This window comes from Bombus pyrosoma, linkage group LG4, assembly GCF_014825855.1.
Source record: "Bombus pyrosoma isolate SC7728 linkage group LG4, ASM1482585v1, whole genome shotgun sequence".
Taxonomy (NCBI): domain Eukaryota; kingdom Metazoa; phylum Arthropoda; class Insecta; order Hymenoptera; family Apidae; genus Bombus; species Bombus pyrosoma.
This window is the reverse complement of record NC_057773.1, coordinates 12,926,462-12,946,229: the sequence shown is the minus strand read 5'-3', so window position 1 is coordinate 12,946,229 and position 19,768 is coordinate 12,926,462. Positions and strand designations below refer to the sequence as shown.

The 19,768-nt window shown below is 37.4% G+C and overlaps 1 protein-coding gene across 8 annotated transcripts in view; it reads left to right on the top strand.

Annotated features, from left to right (window-relative positions):
* The window catches only part of LOC122566684 (zinc finger protein 628-like), a 120,286-nt gene that overhangs the window by 21,294 nt on the left and 79,224 nt on the right, over nucleotides 1-19,768 (top strand). For 3 of the 8 annotated variants that reach the window (XM_043724289.1, XM_043724290.1, XM_043724291.1), the window contains exons 2-3: nucleotides 15,125-16,121; nucleotides 17,898-17,990. In XM_043724289.1, the coding sequence (XP_043580224.1) occupies nucleotides 15,147-16,121; nucleotides 17,898-17,990 (1,068 nt within the window). In that variant the 5' untranslated portion in view covers nucleotides 15,125-15,146. Of the gene's footprint in view, nucleotides 1-13,415; nucleotides 13,532-15,121; nucleotides 16,122-17,897; nucleotides 17,991-19,768 lie in introns of all 8 variants that reach the window. The other 5 variants (XM_043724286.1, XM_043724287.1, XM_043724293.1 and 2 more) reach the window with 3 other exon arrangements.

The following is a 19,768-nucleotide window of genomic DNA, read 5'->3' as shown; positions in this document are numbered from 1 at the left end:
CGTCTATTATGACATTTTATCGTTCGCCCATAAAGTCACTTTATTGTCCGTCGCATAATAATTTATTAATTAATAATACTGGTGAATAGATAGGTTGCGAGTTGAAGCTTATGGATTTCTCTCTTATAATTTTTTAATTTTGAGGTAAATAGTGGAATCGAATAATTTGTAATTTGTAAAATTTCATTTGCTTTATCGTCATATTTGTTCGTGTTATGCGCGTCACAAGAAAATTCATCGGTACCGGTAATTTATAATTTATAACTCGTGACTTGTAAAATTTCACTGTATCGTAGTATCAGTTCAATTACGCAAGGAGGTTTCGCAATAGAGATTTCTCTATTTTCTTCTTGTATATCTCTCACGTGCATTTTTGTTATATTTCTCAACTTTTTCGCAAAGTAGTCTCTTAAGAGAGATCAGTCGTGTAATATGTATGTATAGTACCGTAAACGTTTTATCTTAAAATGTAGTACACACAACGTAGGAATTTATTACGCATCAACAGCTAAAATTACAAACTTTATAGTATCTGTAATAAAGAATCCAAAAAATGTTGACATGAAAACAAATATTTTTTATCTCGTTTGTTCTATATTTCTCTTCATTTTATTGCACTGTGAAAGAGTTAAACACAGAAGACTATTTCACCTCGATATCGAGACATAAATATTCTTATCCATTTATTAAAAGATTATTTGTTAACGCATTTCGCGTGCAAAATACGCTCTTCTTTTTATATATGTCTTATACTAAAATGAATCAGTGAACACAGCAATAAGTATATTTATATACAAGTTTGGTTAATAAAAATAAAAAGTATGTTAGAAGGTATATTGTTCTGTTCTTATATAATTATATCTATAAATAAAGACATCGATCGAATATGAGATTGTACGATTGTTGACAAATTCGAAGATCGAACGGAATTGGATGAAACGTATTATTTTTTCTTTTTAGTGCCGAGATACAGTATTTTTCATACGGTAAAAATTTTTTTAAATTCTTTTATTTCAGTCTCATCGTTTATCAAGGTCAAATGTCAATTTCTCAATTTTTATCAGCATCAGTGCTTATGTAACATTGTAAATCAATCGAACATTGTTTCACTTCTTTACGTACTCGACAATAAAAAAAAAAAAAAAAAAATCACCAAATTTTTGTCGAAAAATTATCGATCTTTTGACTTTTATGATTTTGTGGAAATAGGTAACAGTTTAGTCATCCGTTCCTGATCATTTGAAAGGGTAAAGCCTCTATTTTCACCTCGCCAAGTTGATTCGTCTGGTCGGGGTGAAAAATGAGAAAATGAAAATGCTTGTCGTTCGATTTCACATTTCTATGAAGTTGAAAAACTTTCTTCGCGACACGAGTCATTATGGATACGAGGACTGAAACCTCTACCTTTATAGATGCTCCTTAAAAAGGAAAATGAAAAGAAAAACAGATAAAGTTTTCACTATGTTCGTCTAAATAGATTTTGTAGATTTATCGTAGCTTTTGCGTTTAAAAAATTTTTTTAAATTATACGAATCTTTTTAATTATCTAAATGAGTGAACGATGATCTGTAACGCAATGATAATAATGTTAGGAAATTATAAAATTATACAAATTTGACGAATCTGTTCACGATATTATGTCATATATATAGAAGAAAAAAGATAGATAAATAGATAGATTTGTGAAAAAAGAAAAATAGACTGGGACAAAGTTTTCCTTTTTCTTTTATATACGGCATAATATCGTGAATAGATTTTTCAAATATATGAGAAAAACACTAAGAGCTAATATGTACCTAGCATAAACTTCCCATATTTACCAAAGAATAAATTACCGAAGAATCTGAAATATCTGCGTTATCCTTCTCAGAGAGAACACATAAATCTTTTAAGCAATGGAAAAACTTCCGCGAGTAACTACAGAGAAAAAGAAAGGAAAAAATATTTAAAACGATTCGATAGCCATTGTTGATAAGGAGCACGTTAATGTTTTTCTCCGGCAGAAAAATTTACAGTAGCTGCGGCCGCAAGAAATGTTACGAAAAACAGATAGCGCATTAACGTGGTAACGTTTGGTACGGTGCATCGCACCATATGAAAAATAGAATTATCTTTCACGATATTTTAACCGGACTGTGTTTGCGTGCGTTGCGTGAACAAGCGTGAATTTCAACACGCCGCGTCGTGAAAATCGGACGAAAAATATCGCTTCGCCCCGTGTTCTAACCGGTGCTGGTGGTGGGAGCGCTGTGAATGTGTGAATCGTTGAATTACATTCGAATAAAAAGTTAAATGGAAACGGTTATAAAAATAACAATAAACTGTAAATGTTTCGATGTCGAGCGAAACACTTTCGCGATCGCGCGGTATGAAAAGGGGCAATTAAGCCAAGTTTAACTTTCAGTGACGTATAAAAAGCGTGCCGAGCAATTTTACACCATACACTGTTTGGTCTTTCACGCGGATGCGAATTTTTTATCGTTCTATTTCCCCCCCGGAATTCTGCAACTTTTTAAAAAACCGTCCTTTGCCAGCATGTATATGTAAATCCGCGCCAACGAAACGAGGTGTGACTCGTTTTGTGTTAAGAATTTATTTGTACGCCACCGTTACGGCGTGTTAAGTTGATAACTTAACAGTTTAGCTCGCTTCACCGTTATTACGTTAATACTTCTTTTTAGTCGGCCAACAATTTCGCCTGTTCTCTCGTATGCGCCTCGGTGCACTACTATGTGTCTTCATTACGTTATTAAATACTTCTTTTAACGAACAAAGGTAATCTTATTATTGACGTTCAAAATGTGCAGCTGTTTGAAACAGCGAGATTATTTTAACAGGTCAATGATATTATCCTTATCGGACGCGTATAACTTTTGAAAATTGAATTAACAGCATCGATGAAATTATAAATAGCAGTATAAGGAATTTCTCTTTTTTCAAAATCGTTTCTCAGTGACGTGTCTTTTTATCGGATTCTACGTTTTCTTCTAATGGTATATCATATTTCGATGATCATACGCAAATACCATTACGTAACACGAAATTTCATATACTTGGACATAATTGATCAATATGCGAATGCTGCCATGAATACAGCGGTGTACAAATACCTTTTGTAGCCATTGTATAGAATATCTGATAAACCTGTTATGATAGTTTGTACGTGCACGTTGAAACAGCTCTATCGTCATCGACCTTTCAGTATCGAATTTGTCGGAGAAGTTTCTCCAAAAGATTAGAAAATATGCCTGTATTCTGTATCGATAGTAACGATAGCATTTTGTTTCGTGTGGTTAATCGTGACTTTCAAACTTTTCTTCGTAGCGAACTACTTACGTACTATCGTGTCGTATACTTTGCTGTGTGAAGTGGATAGACGCAATCTAAGCAGCGATCTATATAACGCAAAATGTTTATAATAGATAGGCTGCCAAATCGAGACATAATGTTTAAATATAGTTGGCGTGTCGCATCTTATCTCTTATTGCTTGTAATTGAGTACTTATGTATATCATTGGCTGCGTGAGCCAAATCTCAAACTGACAACGTGCCTCTTTACATTCCCTTCATTTCGTGCGTAACAAACCACGCTATCTGAACATTTGCAATTAAAATACCTACATCGTACGTTTTATAATATCACTGCTTCGTTATTCAACAAACGCTCTTTTTACCTTGTTTCAACAAATCGACTGTTTTATTAAAAAAAAAAAAAAAAAAAGAGTTGGCTTAATTGATAGTAAGGATTTTGCTTACAATAATGTTCGATATCGAATTATTAAAATTTATCATTTAATATTACGAGTTTGAATATTTCGATTTTTGTACAATTGTACAAACATTTTTGGTTTGTAAAAAAGCGTCGATATGTAATTAATATTGAACAAATTTCAAAATACACTTTGCTCACGTTGAAGATTATTTATAGTAGATAATGTGTTTTTGTTGTTTGAAATTTTCATCGTATCCTATACATCGATATCGTAGCAATAATTTTAGGTATTACACCGTTGAAAATAGAATATCGAAATGTTAGTTCGGTTCGTTAATTATAAATATCGTTCCGTACTTCATTTCGACGATACACTTTGATGATTAAAGACGATGATACCGCGTTTATATAGGTTTTCATTATCTATGTAGATTATCTACTAACATTAATATTAATTAATATTATCTATTGCGTTATCTTTCTCTTTATTTATATGTATTAATGAAATACAAATGGTCGTGGAAAAATCTTGATATTACTTGAATGGAACTATTATATGCTTAATCTATAGTTACTGGAAACTAATTTAATTTCATTACTGTTTTATTCATGAAATTAATTTCTATCTCTCTCGACAGTTGTTATTTTTTTCTTTTTTTTTTTTTTTTTTGTTAGTTATGTTACACGTTTTTGAAATATTTATCTTCGTAATGATCGAATTTAACGAAATTAAGAAATCACCATCGTATATTATAATTTAGATAAAAAATTATAAATTATAAATTTATTAATATGGATTATAAATGATAAATTACCTACAAAGAATTCATAATCGTTTGATATAAATTAGAAAAATTTATATTTCGTTTATATCCAGCGAATAGAATCACCGAAAATAGTTTATTTGAATTATAAAACTTTGCATGCTTTGATTAATTTTGATTGATTAATGTTTATTAACATAGGAGACATCGACTATGTTACGATGAAATATTCAACGGGCAAAGGTGAAATTCTTATTTGTGAAATAAAGAATCCTCAAACTGCGTACTACAATAAAATATGTGCTTACTGGAATCTTAAGGAACTCGTAAAAAAGTTTAGACCTCCTTAAACTCTTGTACTTTCTTTTTATAGCAATCTAAAAGTTATACTTTTCTCTTAGCTGTTCGCTTTTGTAACCCATTGTTACACTTTCCAATTTTATACTTCAACACCTTTCACTTCATTTCATTTCACTTCGCAATTTACTAAATCTACGAAATTACTACCATGAAATACATATTTTGCATCAAATCGACGAATCGATGAATCTTTTGTTTTGGTTTCACCACTCGCGGAATTTTAATTATTTCCATGTAAACATCGGTGATAATTACATTTAATTAAATCCTTCTCCAAGCAATAACGTTCACCTAATGACGTAACTGAAGTGAAAAATATGCAATTGAAACAGATCTGTCATAACGTTGCGGAATAAAAACAGAATAATGTAAAAATGATATAATTGTCATAAATGATTGGTAAACAGTTTCTTATCCTCCATTATACGTTATAAAGTGCTATATCGTTACGTTAGTACCTACATATTGCACGGTCTTTTTTAATTATTTTTATTTTAGTTTTTATTAACTTTGAATCATCATTTACATGTTTTATCTGGAAAGTATAATGGAATTAATCGATTTATAAGGAGCGTATTCCGAAAATTTGCCGCGGCTGTTAATTTTCAAAGAACAGCATTGTGTGTTATTATTTTTAAATTAATTATTGACAAATAAATTGAAAATATACCGTACTTTATAATTTCTCTATTATTGACTAACATGGACATTTCATTGTCGAGCGATCGTCCAATTAATTTAAGTAGTATATGTTTAACTTTGCTAAATTTACGTAGGGCATTGAATATTAGAGACGCTTGGATTGTCCAAATAATCCAATCATGGATTATCCAACGACAATTATGAGAAATTTATCCCTTAATTATCAATTATCTAAATGTGTAAACCAAAGTTCCAACTTATCGTACATTAAACAATACAAAACAAACAAATGCATAATATACAATTAATGAAACAATTCGCTAATTACAGGAAGTAACTATTTTTACGTCTACACATCACCTATCTCCAGTGTGCCGTTTTATTTTTGTTAAAAACGAATTATCATATTTAGATTTGTGAGCAGACTGGAATATGAAGTTGCAAGACAAGAAGTTATTACACACATACGTTCGGTTAGAAATTAGCATACAACGCAAACAATAGTCTCGAACACGCAATTAGCGCTAAAAGTAGCCTCGCTACGTATTGTGGCTTATTAATATTGCGAATAATTGACTGCTCAAATACTTTGGTAATCAGCTTTAAATTTTATCAATGCATATAAATATAGCTGAGCTTCGTTACGATGCTAATAAGATTTCAATTAAATTGAAGATATCGTTTTGTACGATATGTACATAACAATTTTCTAGGGCCGTTCGAATGCTCTCGCGAGCCACTGAAACGTTACGCGTCTTAACACGAATTTACACTGTATCACTTTGGAGGAGAACGGCGAATGAACGCTGCTTTCATTCTTGTTTCATTCGTATCGTAGACGAGATGTCGTAGGAAGCGGTGTCGATTGTGCGACGCTCGAGACGAGATATCCTGCGCATCTTTTTACCAAATTACCGAATTTGCGCTGTTTCACTTTGGAGCAGCACGGCGGATGAATGCTATTTTCGTTCTTCGTACGCGGATAAATCAAAGATGAAAGCAGCATCCACCGTGCTTCACCAAAGTGAAACAATGCAAATTCGGCTTTAGTAGAAAGATACGCGGGATATCTCTGGTGCCAAGCATCGCACAATCGACACCGCTTCCTGGGATAAGCCGCGAATGGTTAAATTCCTCCGCGAACTTTGCGAATAGCCCAATACACGTACGAAGCTTGCGTGAAATTTGCTAAAGCTGAACGACCATAAACCGGCAGAGGGATTAGGGTACCCGCGGCGAGGCGAGGCGCCATCGAGCGCAGCTGACGAGCCGATCGCGTGGCCGGTCTCGCGAAAAGTCTCTCTTCCTCTCGCGCGCGCGCGCGTACGCTTCGTGAAAGCCGATTCGCGAGCAGGAAGAGCGGCTCGTAGCCGTTTATCGTGCGCGCATAATCTAATTGCGTAGCTAGCCGGCGAACTGTTTAACATTAAACCGATTGCACGGTTTAGTCACAGTCCCGGCGTCGGGACACGCGTGCGTGCGCGCCGTTCTAAACGGATTGACCCAAAGAAAACCTCTGAAATGACATAAATAACGGAGACATGCACACGGTGTCGGCTTATGTAACGCGATGCACGTACAAAAGCCGCGGGAAAAGTCCGACGAAGAAACGCCTTTGATCGAAACCACCGCAGCCACTGGCCGTTCTCCAGGAAAATGAAATTCCGCCTCACGCTAACGAGAATTATTGGCCACGGTTTCGAAAATTTCCTTGTCTTCTCTCGAATCGCTCGTCGTCTTTCGTTCGCGAAATTCGATCACTTCCAAGTAAAGCTGGGTATAGACTCGTGCACGATCCAGTTAAATTGATATTATTAGCGGAATTTTGCAAATTAACGATATCGATACATTTCCTTTCATCGGAAAGATTTTACGTTTCTCTCGATTTTCTTGTGAACGAAATGCTTCTTGAAAATCAAAACGCGAATAAAGTGGGATAAATTGTCGATGAATGTTGCACGCTTTTCGAGAATTATATTCTTCAGCGAGGAGAAGGTCTTGTTAAAAGAATGACACTCTCGTTTCCTTTTCAATCGATACGTTGCATGTTGAACTACGGGCAATATTTGTCGCAAACGGTTGTGGGTTGGCAAAAGTATGTTACGATAATTCTTTACACATTTGGTCCAAACAAACGTGTAAACTGACGGATAGTATAAACGTAAAAAGTATGGAGAAACGTGTGGCTTTTTTCTTAATAAGACCCGTAAGAGTTGTACGTTAGAAAGTGCAAAGGGAAGATTGCGAAATAGAGCGAGGGGCGTGAAGCAAAGGTCAGCTAGAAGCATCGTAGCACGCTTAATTTGCGAGAAGCCTGGAAGTTCCTGATATTCTTCTCCTGATTAAAGGCTACAGCTTTTCATACATCCAGCTTACTTCTCGGCTCGCGTGTCTTTGTTTCGTTGCAGGTGTCTTTTGAGCAAATTTGTGGAAAATGAAGTTTACGTTGCTGAGTACGTTCCTGATGCGATAATTTAGGATGTGTTGATGAAAATGAGAAGGAGAAGACGAGGGACGAAGAAAAAATACATGGGAACATACAAATTGATAGAAACTGTAACATCAAAAATGAATTAAAAATTTAAGAAATAAAAAAATTGAAACCAGTGTACGAACAATGTCAAGGACATTAAAATATACCAAGTAGAGTTCATGTTTCATGAAGCATTAATTTTTGCAAGAAATATACCACGATATGGTATATGGTTTTACAACCGTGTTGTTTAGTAGCTCCTTGCTGCGAACACAGCGCAACATGGTGACGATATGGTTGCCATCGACAGGGTGCTGTGTTTCTATAAAATCACCAATTCTGACAACACGTATTCCGTCGATATACTAATCACACAGTTAAATAATTTCTATGAATCTAATTTTTATGAAGTAAAATAAATTTTGGTGATATTTGTTAAATTAAATCCAAGTAAATTTGTCCATAAAGATATTCTAATGTTTAGAATGTCCATCTAATGTGCATGACTGCGTCTCGACGCAGATATTCCATGTGTCTTAAAAATTAGAGAAAATTTAGTTAAATAACAATCTGTTCTCGAATTTATCGCACTAACTATAGAATACTCATAATAGATCTAACGTTACGTTATGTGAAAAATATTACAAATGTTAAATTCTTTTAAAAAAAAAAGCAACAAAGTGAACACTGTACTATTCTTAAAGCGTATTATACATCGTATCACTGCATCGTGTAATTTTCATTTTAGAGTATAGAAAAATTCAATACACGCGGAAAATTATTTTCGTCGAGAAGAGTTATTTTTTTTTTTTTTTTTTTTTTTTTTGTCGTACCTACATAATGTCATAGAAAATGCTGTCGTTAGAAACTTTGTAATCGCATATTTAATTCCTCGCTATAGTTAACGAAGAGACATAAATTATAGCATTCTTGACATTTGTGTATTCATATAAGTTTAGTCTAAACACTATTCGCATACAGGCCGAACGTTGTACAAGTATAAATATTACGGAGCTTAGGGATCGTTACGAACCAGTCGTAATTTAGAGTTTGCAAGTTCTTATAAATGCTTGCGATTGCTTCAACCATTATTAAGTATGTTTAGCAGAGGTAGCTTCTCATAACAAACTTTACGAACGTGTAAATACATACGCAATACTCCTATACATCCAGAGTTTAAGTTATTAAATGAAAATCGAACTAGTAATAATAGTTAATAAAGTTTGATTTGTTATTCTTTGTAACGTTTGATCGCAGGATATTCGGTTATGGATCGTATTAATTAAATTCGTAATTTCGAGAAAGCGCTTAATTATTAAAAAAAAAAAAAAAAAAAAATGCAAGAGTAACGTGGTAAACAGGCAATCGGTAACTTTCAATTAAAAGCTAATAATTTGAACATTTAGTTTCAAATTTAAAGACACGCGGGCGTTTGCGTTTTGCCAAAATATCTTCATTAACAAGTATTACTTTCAGCCATCGGAAACTTGCTAATTACCACTAAATTACATAAAACTCGCCCTAAATTTATCGTATTCATCATAATTAATTCCCAACAACAACATATTAGCAAACTAGGGGAGCAAAAATAATTAACCAACCACCGCTATCCACTCTGTCCCTAAACGGAATTCGAAAACGCTCTTTCCCACAACTTCGATTTATCATCAGCCCCAAAATTCGAACTATAAATTTAATCAAGTGATAGCAATTCATTTTTTATAATTACCCAACCTTCCGGCAAAAGACAATTTATTATCTATCAATAAAAGATAACTTCTTTTTACTTGAATGTACCAACGTTAAGCATACACACACACATATATATACGTTGCTTTAAACTGAATCGTAAGGCGAGAAGTAAAAATGTTTGTACCATATCGATGACGTTACATTTACCAATTTTTATATTTTTGATCGTAATTCGAATGGACTTCGATTTGTTATCTCGTACTAATACGAAATTCTAGCGAGCTCATCCCTTGAGCTCTTAAATTCGATTATCGAGCTTGCTTTAAAATCGATAAATACCTCAATACCTACGAGTTTATGGGCATCGATTAAATCAACGTAAATAAAGCTAAAACAAGTACATATCAAACTATGTAGAGACCATCTATTTTTTATTTAAAAAAAAAAAAAAACTCTTGAAAAGATTCATTCGGAAGTACGTTATTAATGATTCAGCTTAACGTTGCCATTGTTTACCATGTCGCTGACACAAGCTGGAGCATCTCGATGAAATAATCACACGGTGTTCAACGATGACGTTGTTGCTGTGCATTCATCGTAACTTTGAAGGTTTCCGGTGGTAGCAAATGTTATAGTCTGAAAATGATCAATGTAATTACAGCATGTTGCTATATTTAGATGGGCGATAACCATGATAGTCGTAGTACGCTTGATACCTGGACGATGGCAGAGATAGAGTCGCAAAAGTCGATGTTTAACTTTAATGAAATCATTTTTCTTGCTCGTACACCCCTTGAGTATCAGTCGATGCCGGTGCTCAAATTAGCGGCGTCATCGTTTCTTTTCTCCTTCCATGGCACTCAACACGCGTGTATAGTAAGCATTCCTGGCGGATTTCACGCGGGTAAAGTTTGCGAAGTAGCCGCCGGGCAAATTTAGCCGCAAGCTCTAATTAAAACGCGCCGAAGTTTCCGGAGCACGCGAAGAATATTCAACGCGGTTTTTCACGCGGCTCGTGGACGAACGCATAGCCAGCGAGTTTGCAAATGTTGTTGGAGTGCGTGAAATCTGTTCCCTGTTAAGCATTTTAGATTTTACCTACAATCTTATTAGAAATTATTCACGTACCTATAGTTGCTCGTAAAAGCATTCCAACGCTTTTGGCTGTTCTTTTACACGATATACGAAACATTTTGAAATGTTACCAGCACCGTAACGAGACCCGATTCTCGTGATTGTGCCGAGACAGTTTGAAACAAGTCTAGAAATTACGAACAGGTGTCGAGAGTAGCTTGCTGCGAAATATCAAAAAATATGATTTATTTTCAACGTTTCTTCCAATCGATGTATTCCATTGTCGAATTCTATGTTTTAATATCGCAACTATGAAAGCTAATTGCAGGAATTCGCTTAATATTTCCTTCGTCGCTATTTCTTCCATTTGGATTGTACGATTTCGTGGAATTTAGAAAAATTGAAATATCAGGTACTCGATCCTTCTCAATTTTCCCAATTTTCTTACTATTGACTCAATCACCATTGCTCAATCTCTGAAAGAGAACAATTGATTTAACTTCCATAAGCTTATTTACAGAGTCGTTATAAATCTGACAATAAATGAAAAAAAAAAAAAAAACGTATTCGTCACATCGTTTCCCTCGTCGACTTTTAAATTTACGGAGGCGATCAGTACGGTATTCTCCTCGACCCACTTGATCTTTAATCGATCAAATCATGCGCCAAGATTTCGCTGCAGCGGACCAAGTTCGGATAAACGAAATTCTGTTGCGATTCCAGAATCACAGTGATGGTGAACGTCTTGCCGCTGTTTTCCATAATCCAGCGATACAAGGCAGCTTGGTAAATCGGTTTAATTAAAAGTTTCATTACCGAAATAAGAAGGCTGTTGTCGAGTAACGCGCAAGCGTTAGGCATTTCTCGGCGTATTATTCAAACGTCGAACGACCGGTAATCCCACGGTAATTTTGTCACGCGTTAAAATATTATTTTCTTTTTTTTTCTCTTCTTTTGTTATTACGATACACCGTTCCGTGTATTATCACGTAGAGGTTGTGCCGCGTTATCAGAGGTTCCAGAGGAATCACGCGAGCATCGCTCGGTGCTAGCACACGCCATCGCGCGCGCATATCCATCCGCCGATATATCACGCGAACACGCGCGTCCACGCGGGCTTCGTGGCGCGGATAATTAAATACGTGTAAGTGCACATGGCTGCGACACGTGCGTGTACCGTGTTCACGCGTTCTAAGTCTCGTTCAGATTAGTTATGTTGCCTAAATTCAAGGTAGACTTAAAATAATTTGACTGTCAGATGTACGTATCGTTTGATTTTGAAATCTTTCCAGTTTATCTCGTTAAACGAAGAAGACGCGTTATCTTGTCAGTCAAATTTCCGATCTCTCTCGGACATAATTGTAATTTTCTTATCTATGTCTCGCTTATTTTCTGTCGAAAATGAACTGTATTATATTTGTATTTGAAAGAATTAAATCGATTATAGAAATCAATGGTAAACGATAATCTGATTAACACGCGAGTTATCTGAATAGTTAAAGAAATTTCAAGACGCGTCTCAAGCTGAGTCCGTTTAAACATATCAAGGGGTAAATAGATCGTATAATTAGAGTTTGCCGATTCTCCTGACTATGTGACTGTAATTTTTCATCGTTACAGTACAAGTTCACGATCCGATAGGCGGATTCGATTAACACCAGGTTCCGTTGATCGGACAGCAGCTAATATTTCGTTCCGATGAATGGAATATCACGGTAAATAGGAGATTCACGTTGGTAAAGCGGTTTCCTATCACCTAAATACAAACAACGTGTACGATGGCTCGCCAAAGTATTTGAACATATTATACGTGTTATGGGTAACATTTTGAAGTTTCATTTGCACTGTAACAAAACTGAATTATCACGATCGTATGGATGAAGTTCGAAAGAAATCTGAATATCGCAAAAGTGTATTTGAACAGTCAACTATCCATTATATAAATAATTCTTCATATTCACTGGAGTCACCTTTGACAGTCATTCATTCGCCAGTTTCTTTTAAATTTCACCAGATGTTTCGTGCAGCACGGATAATGTATTCCATAAAATAAAAGATTTTACATTTCATAAGTGTTATAAAAAGTTTCTACAAGTGTCTGAATGCTTTCATGAATCATACATATACTCATACATATGCATACGAGTATAACTTAACGAACTCAACGAAACTTTGGACATGCCAGCGAATAAATAGCAAACCGACTGCCTCATGATCGTCCAAGAAATAACGAAAGATAAGAGCGCGCGGTATCGTCAGCCGATATCGGTCGTGCATCTTTCGCGGATGCGTGTTCCGTGGCCAGAATTAAACGATGACCGCGCGTAGTTAAGAAACGCGCGCCGCGTTCGAATAAATCCCGCGACGCCTCTCCAACCAACGAACGAACGACTGCGCGTACTTCGCGCTTCCGCGGACGCTGATTTATGCCGCAGGAAATTGCGATAGCGACGGTGCCGCGACTACACGCGCTTTTCCACCATGCGGACAGGGAATTCCAATTTAGACGTCCACGGTACTTTTTCGCGAGGAAATCGTGATTTACCGGTGGAGGAACGATCGGCCGTGTTGCGTAACGGTGTCTGACCGTTTTGGCACGATCACAGGTGTTTTATCAGCGACTATGCGAATGGCTAATGAACGTTAGGATCGCTTTGAAGTTCGCCAATTGGGAATAAAATTTGCATTTTTCACGCAGATCCTCTATGTTTCCACGGACCAAGAAGATGAATATATTGGGTATCGTGAGGGTCATTGATGACCGATATAGTCGGTTTACTAGTGGCGCTACGTTGGCTATCGATGACTAACGATGTAAGAATTCAGTCGATAAATTAATTTAAATTTTAAACGCATTTGTGACTCGAGTTCATTTTTTGCACCGAAGAAACAGTCGTAATATATGTTTGATATTATACTACGGTGGACGAAACAACGCTTGTAAAAGAGAAAGTGTACAACGATATCGTTCATTTTTTTAAATGTACGCGATACGCACATACGGAATAAACGATTGTCATCGGTGCGACAGAAGAAATATTTTGGCACAAAAGTTACTTTTTGAGAAATCTTTTCGCTCTATCGTTTTCCATCTTTTTTGTTTACGAAGCCAGAGGTCGAAGCTTGGATATTACTTCATAGCTGCTTCAATCGCGCATCTGCTCTCTGCCCTCGATAATAACATCGTGTCGTAAACCCGCAGTATACACATCGGCGATCAGTGGATGGAATTTTGGGTTAGCTTGGCAGATGGGTGTACGAGGAGGAGTGTTGGACGAGTCGTAGGAAGGGGTAAAACAGCAACTGTCACTTGCGTTCGAGTATTTTTTTTTTTTTTTTTTTTTTTATAAAAGAACAAACACGTTCAACGTTCAGATTTCTCAAATAGAAATTTTCTAACGTTTCTTCTTATAACAGTTTGTAAGGATTTTTCACGCAACGTTTTCATAGTTTGCAACGTCGTTTGCGTCGTAATGCGTAGTTTGTATAATTGAGTTTGGAACAAAGTCGTTTTTGTACCTGGCCAAGAGATTGGTGCCTCGAGAAGGGTGTTTTATGGTCGACCATCGCGCGAAACTCACCAATGCTCGAGCTTGATTTTCACAAGCACGAGCGTTAACATATCAACTTCTCTGCGTTCCTGGTACGAAACTTGTAAAGTACTGTTTGCATCTTCGTTAAACGATATCCAAGATGTTCTAATTTAATGTTTACTTCCAACTATTTTAGTTAATCATGTAATAAGAAATAGTTGACTATGTGGAATTCAACTAGTTTGGTATCGTTGAATCGTAGGTGACTCGCAATCGTTCGACTTATTTAATCGAACGATACCTCGTTTTAATAGCGTTTATCGCGTACAACGTAGAATATATACGAAATAAAATAGCTTCAACTTAAATCACCTGACTCGAACAATTGCATTCACGTAACTCAGAAGCATCAATATTGAATTTAACGCGATAATACTACGCAAAAACAGAACATGTGGATGTTGATCGACTAACTAATTAACCCGGACTGTACAATTTATCCGAAGCTCCGCCGATCGCCCAGTTCCCTTTCCCTTTAACCAAACGGTCGAAACCTCTCTCTGATGAACACGCAGTTCCCAATGCGAATGAAAACACACGGGTGTCGCGCGAGCAACTAACCCCAGAAACTTCAACAACGAAGCAGTGAACAGCGCGGCCGACAATGAGCACGCGAGCGACGCGTAAAATGAGGGAAAGAAAAAAAAAATATGAAAGAAACACGCATAAAAAATATGAAAAGAGGAAAAGAGTAGAGACGAGGGATGAAAAAGAACGGCGAGAAAAAGAAAGAGAGAAAGAAACGTTCAAGATGAACGCGACAAGAGCCGAAGAGTTAACACACGGACCGGTACAAATGTTTCTTCTGCAGCAGGGTTGCGGGGTGCAGTTCAGACATGGGAAGTGAGCATTACTGCCTGAGGTGGAACAATCATCAGAGCAACTTGCTGGGTGTGTTCAGTCAACTGCTGGAGTCGGAGTCGCTGGTGGACGTGACACTGGCGTGCACGGAGGGACCTTCGATACGTGCCCACAAGGTAGTCCTCTCCGCGTGCTCCAGCTATTTCCAGGCCCTATTCCTCGACCACCCGAACCGCCACCCCATAGTCATCCTAAAGGACGTACGTTTCGCCGAGCTACGTACCCTCGTCGACTTCATGTACAAGGGCGAAGTAAACGTCGAGTACTGCCAGCTATCGGCCCTCCTAAAGACAGCGGAGAGCCTTAAGGTGAAGGGTCTAGCGGATATGACGAACATCAACGCGGCGGTAGCGTCGAGGGACGAGCAACAACAGCAGCAGCAGCAACAACAACAGCAACAACAGCAGCAGCAACCGCAGCAACAACAGCAGCAACAACAACAACACACGAGCACATCCGAGGGTATACAACGCGAGACATCGCGAGAACATCACCGTGAACGTGAAAGTATAAAGGAAGCGAGCAATAAGGAGAGAGACAGGGAAGGAAATACATCCGGTGGCACGGGTTTGCCATCGGCAGGAGTGAAAGAATGCGAACAACCCCAACAAAACGTAGCCCAACCACCCACCAGCGAGTCGACCGAGGCGGTAGACATGACGGATTGTCCGGCATCGCCCACCGGACCCGGTAGCCCTTGTCCAGGACCTTTGGCCCTTGATCGACCTAGGAGGGATTCCGAAGATGCCGCAAGTTTAGAAGAAACGAGAGGTTCCCTTAGTCCGATCTCGGTGCACAGTGGACCGTCGGACATGAGTCTAAGTAACAATACAGGAAGCACGCCTGGCGTGCTACCGTTGAACTTACCACAGAGCCGGCTTCCGTCCCCGCACAGTACAGAGCCTCTCGCGGGTCCGTCGGGGTTACCCCCGGTCCAACAAGTTCCACTTGTGAGTACAATTTTTATTCTCTTTATATCTCTATAGTATATTTATCGAATCGAAAGATTCGAGGAGAATGTTTAACGTATTTGCCGCGAAATAGACCAACTGATGGAATATTTCCGTTACTATGGACGACTGTTATGATCGAGACGCAGCGAATGTGTTAAAAAGAGGGGTGTAAAACGTTAATGGTTTATAGAACGTATCAAGATCACAGAGATGTTTAATTCGTGTAGGTTCTGAAAGCAGTAGATTGCGGAGGAATATTTGATAGTTTATTGAACAACAAGTTATTATATCCTTATTACTTGCAAATCATTCTTCGTTTAAAATGGAAAATTTTGTGGATAGATTTGAAATTATAAAGTAATAGCAGAAGCTTCCTCTTTGACAGTAGTACTTGTAATTTTGTATTTTATCGTTGTACGTGTATTTTATTCCATCGCTGAAAATGTGTATCATTGCGCAAGAAACAACGCGTGCGAAGATTTATTTCAAAATATTCGTTGGCAACAAATTTTATAAATTTTTAACACGAAAGCTGCATAACGCTAAGTAGAAGCATTAGACATTTAATTTCCAGACATTCTACAACGTGTATAGTAGAACCTTCAGTTTCTGAATAAAAGCATGGTCGGTCAGATAAATGAATTTTTATATAACGAGATATCTATCTCTCCTTATAGAGATTATTCTATACATCGAAAGGAATAGTATCGGTTTCGCTAGAATGTATAGTAAAATCTATTAATTATTTATATTTTATTAATTACTTATAGGACTTTTGTTCTTTCTGTTGCTGAATCGTGGTAACCTTTTGACGCGTTAAATTGCATCTCAAACTGTGTAAAACTTCTTTTTCTAGTATCATATACCTTATACGGTATATACAAGTGCTACGGAATGAGAATGCTTTCAACGTAATACATTTTTGCGACTTTTGCGTCACTCTGACCATTTCCCACCTTTTGAAGTATCCTCCGTTCCGTTTCAAAAGTTAGTATCATACGTTGCCTCTTTGATGCTATTACATACTGTGTATTAACGCGTCCACCGTCTACATCACGCACATTTACGATACGTATATGACAACGACTTGAAATCATCAAATTTAGACATGGAATTTAGAATGAAAAATTCGACGTTGTTCCATATGACAGACATTCCTGAAATTTTAAACCATAAATTTTGCATGAAGTAACAAGCAATGAAAATCCAGCAAATAGCGTACCTGTTGATACGTGTAAAACATTCTGAAGTCAAACAAATTAACTTCTGTTTTCGTAAATTTCGCAATTTTCAATTACCTCCAAGATGCTTCGTATCCAGTGTCTCAAGAATCAATGATTTATTTCCATGAAATTATTTCTCATAACAAGTAGATGGATAAAAATAGCATTTTGCATTTTTTAATTCATACGTTCGATCGATATAGTTTTTGAACGACGTATACATATACTGCAGGTTCTACTGTCATTACATTTTTAATTTACATGTTATTTCTACCCTACGTTAAGTAATGCAGCCAAGAGGTACATGCGAACAATTTTAACCGCTCGCTTTCCAATCAAACAACTTTGTCCCGTTTACATAATATTGCCTATCTGTCTGAAATAGTTAATCAAGTTAATCAGACTCGGGCTTCTTCGAGAACGTAGTACAATACACAAATGCTAATGATTTGGGGCGCGGTTGGCCCAGGCAAGCCAGTTCGTACTTTTCCCAATAGCATCGACAGCTATCCAATTATTACTTTGACGTGAACCCGATGTTCGTTTGCAGTCGTTAAAAAAAGAGATGGACTGGGAAAGGTCGACCGAAGAGCGCAGTGCGAGCAGCGAAATATCCACGGATTACAGACTCCCACCAGATCCGGTGAGTTTCCCTCTTTCTCCGTACTATATATTCCAATTTATTGACTACTTTTTATTCTCGTACTTTCTCTTTACTCTGCATTTATATATCGATTACGGTTATCGCCGGTTGTGTATCGCCGGTCGCGCTCGACTCATCTGCAATCGCATACACACGACGGCATTACCATTGGATTGTGGATGAGCTGATGCGAATCTTTCAAAAAAATAAAAAGAAAGAAAAAGATATTAAGATATTAATAATAAAGTATAAAAGAAAAAATAGAGAAATAGAAACGTCTACAATTTGTTGGATTTCGATGCATCTTGTGCCGTACGAAGATTACGACGAATCGTTCGTTTACGTGCTACTCGTTAACGACACCACTGGTGTTGACAAGAGTCCGTAAGATCGTTCGGGCAATGACGAATTTGTCGTTCGATTAGCTCGAACAACGTTTCAACATGATCCATTTTATCTATCTATCTATTTATATCTATTTTTTGTTTGCCTATCTATCCACCGCCGATAGATAGACAGACATACATTATATTTCGAGTTCACTTGCATGTGGGTCTATTGCATGCGTGCCCAAGTGCTTTGCTGTTTGCTGCTCTCCCCGCTAATTTTGAAAGTGATCGTGTCATTAACAGAGTCGCTAGTCGTCCTGACCGAGAGTAGAGTGTGATCGGAGATGTTCGATAATGAAAAAAAAAAAAAGAAAAGAAAAAAAAAGAATACGATACAAAGAAAAACCGTTCATTCCCCCTTTGAAGTACGATGGGACTTTTGTATTTGTGTTAGTGATTTCCAAGGATGCATCACGTGACAGTGTTAACGGTTCATTGACCAGAGCGCAAAGTTCGATCCTGATCGAGCTCGAATTCGATCGACGTTCACGAGAAGAACAGTTCAGAAGTACACACGTACATCCTTCCTTGACTTAAGATTCGAGGTTTACGTTACGATACACCCGACTTTACGCATATACGATATCTCGTGTTCCCTTTTTTGAGAATCTTGCATAGACTTGATAGGACGTTTAAAGTAAGAAAGAAAAAAAAAGAAAGAAAAAGAAAAAGAAAAAAAGAAAAGAAAAGAACAGACTCACTAAAGAGACAAGCGTAATGACAAATTGGACCTAGCCGCTTGCCGATCGTTCTAGCTTAAGTGCCCCGTAAGAAAGATCTTCGTCGAGACGCGCTGCGCAGAAGGAGATCAATCGTGCATGCTCGTCTATCTTTGACGAACGTATTATCTTCTTTTCCAAACTAATTCACTTCTCCATGCTCCGTGCATACGTCCTGTCTTCTGTCTGTCTTTCTCTTTCATTCCTCTGTTTCTCTCGCTCCTCTCGTTCTTTTCTAACTGATCCATTTACGCGATTGTCCAACCTCTCTCTTTTCGCTATTTTCGTGCGTCTGTCGATTCCTTAGCGCGCTGTTTTTCCATCGATCTTCTTGTATCTCTTCGTCTTCTTGCTCTAACTTTTCCTGCCTCTTCTCTGTTCTCGTGAAAAACGGAAAAAGAAAGTCGAGTAATAACCCATATGATCCTTTGGAAATCGTGAGACCTGCCCCCCGCCCGCCCCCCCCCATCCCGATGGTCCTTGGAATCGTGAATCCTGCCTTCCAATTGGATTTCCACGGCTCGACGGGCCGAAACGAATCACGTTGATAAAATCGTGATCCGTGACGGTACCTTCGGACGTTTCTTTCTTCCTCTGGAAATCGAAGGAAAACCGGCGCGTAACACGTACTACGTTCTTCCTGTTCGTCCCATCCTGCCAGCCTGTCTTG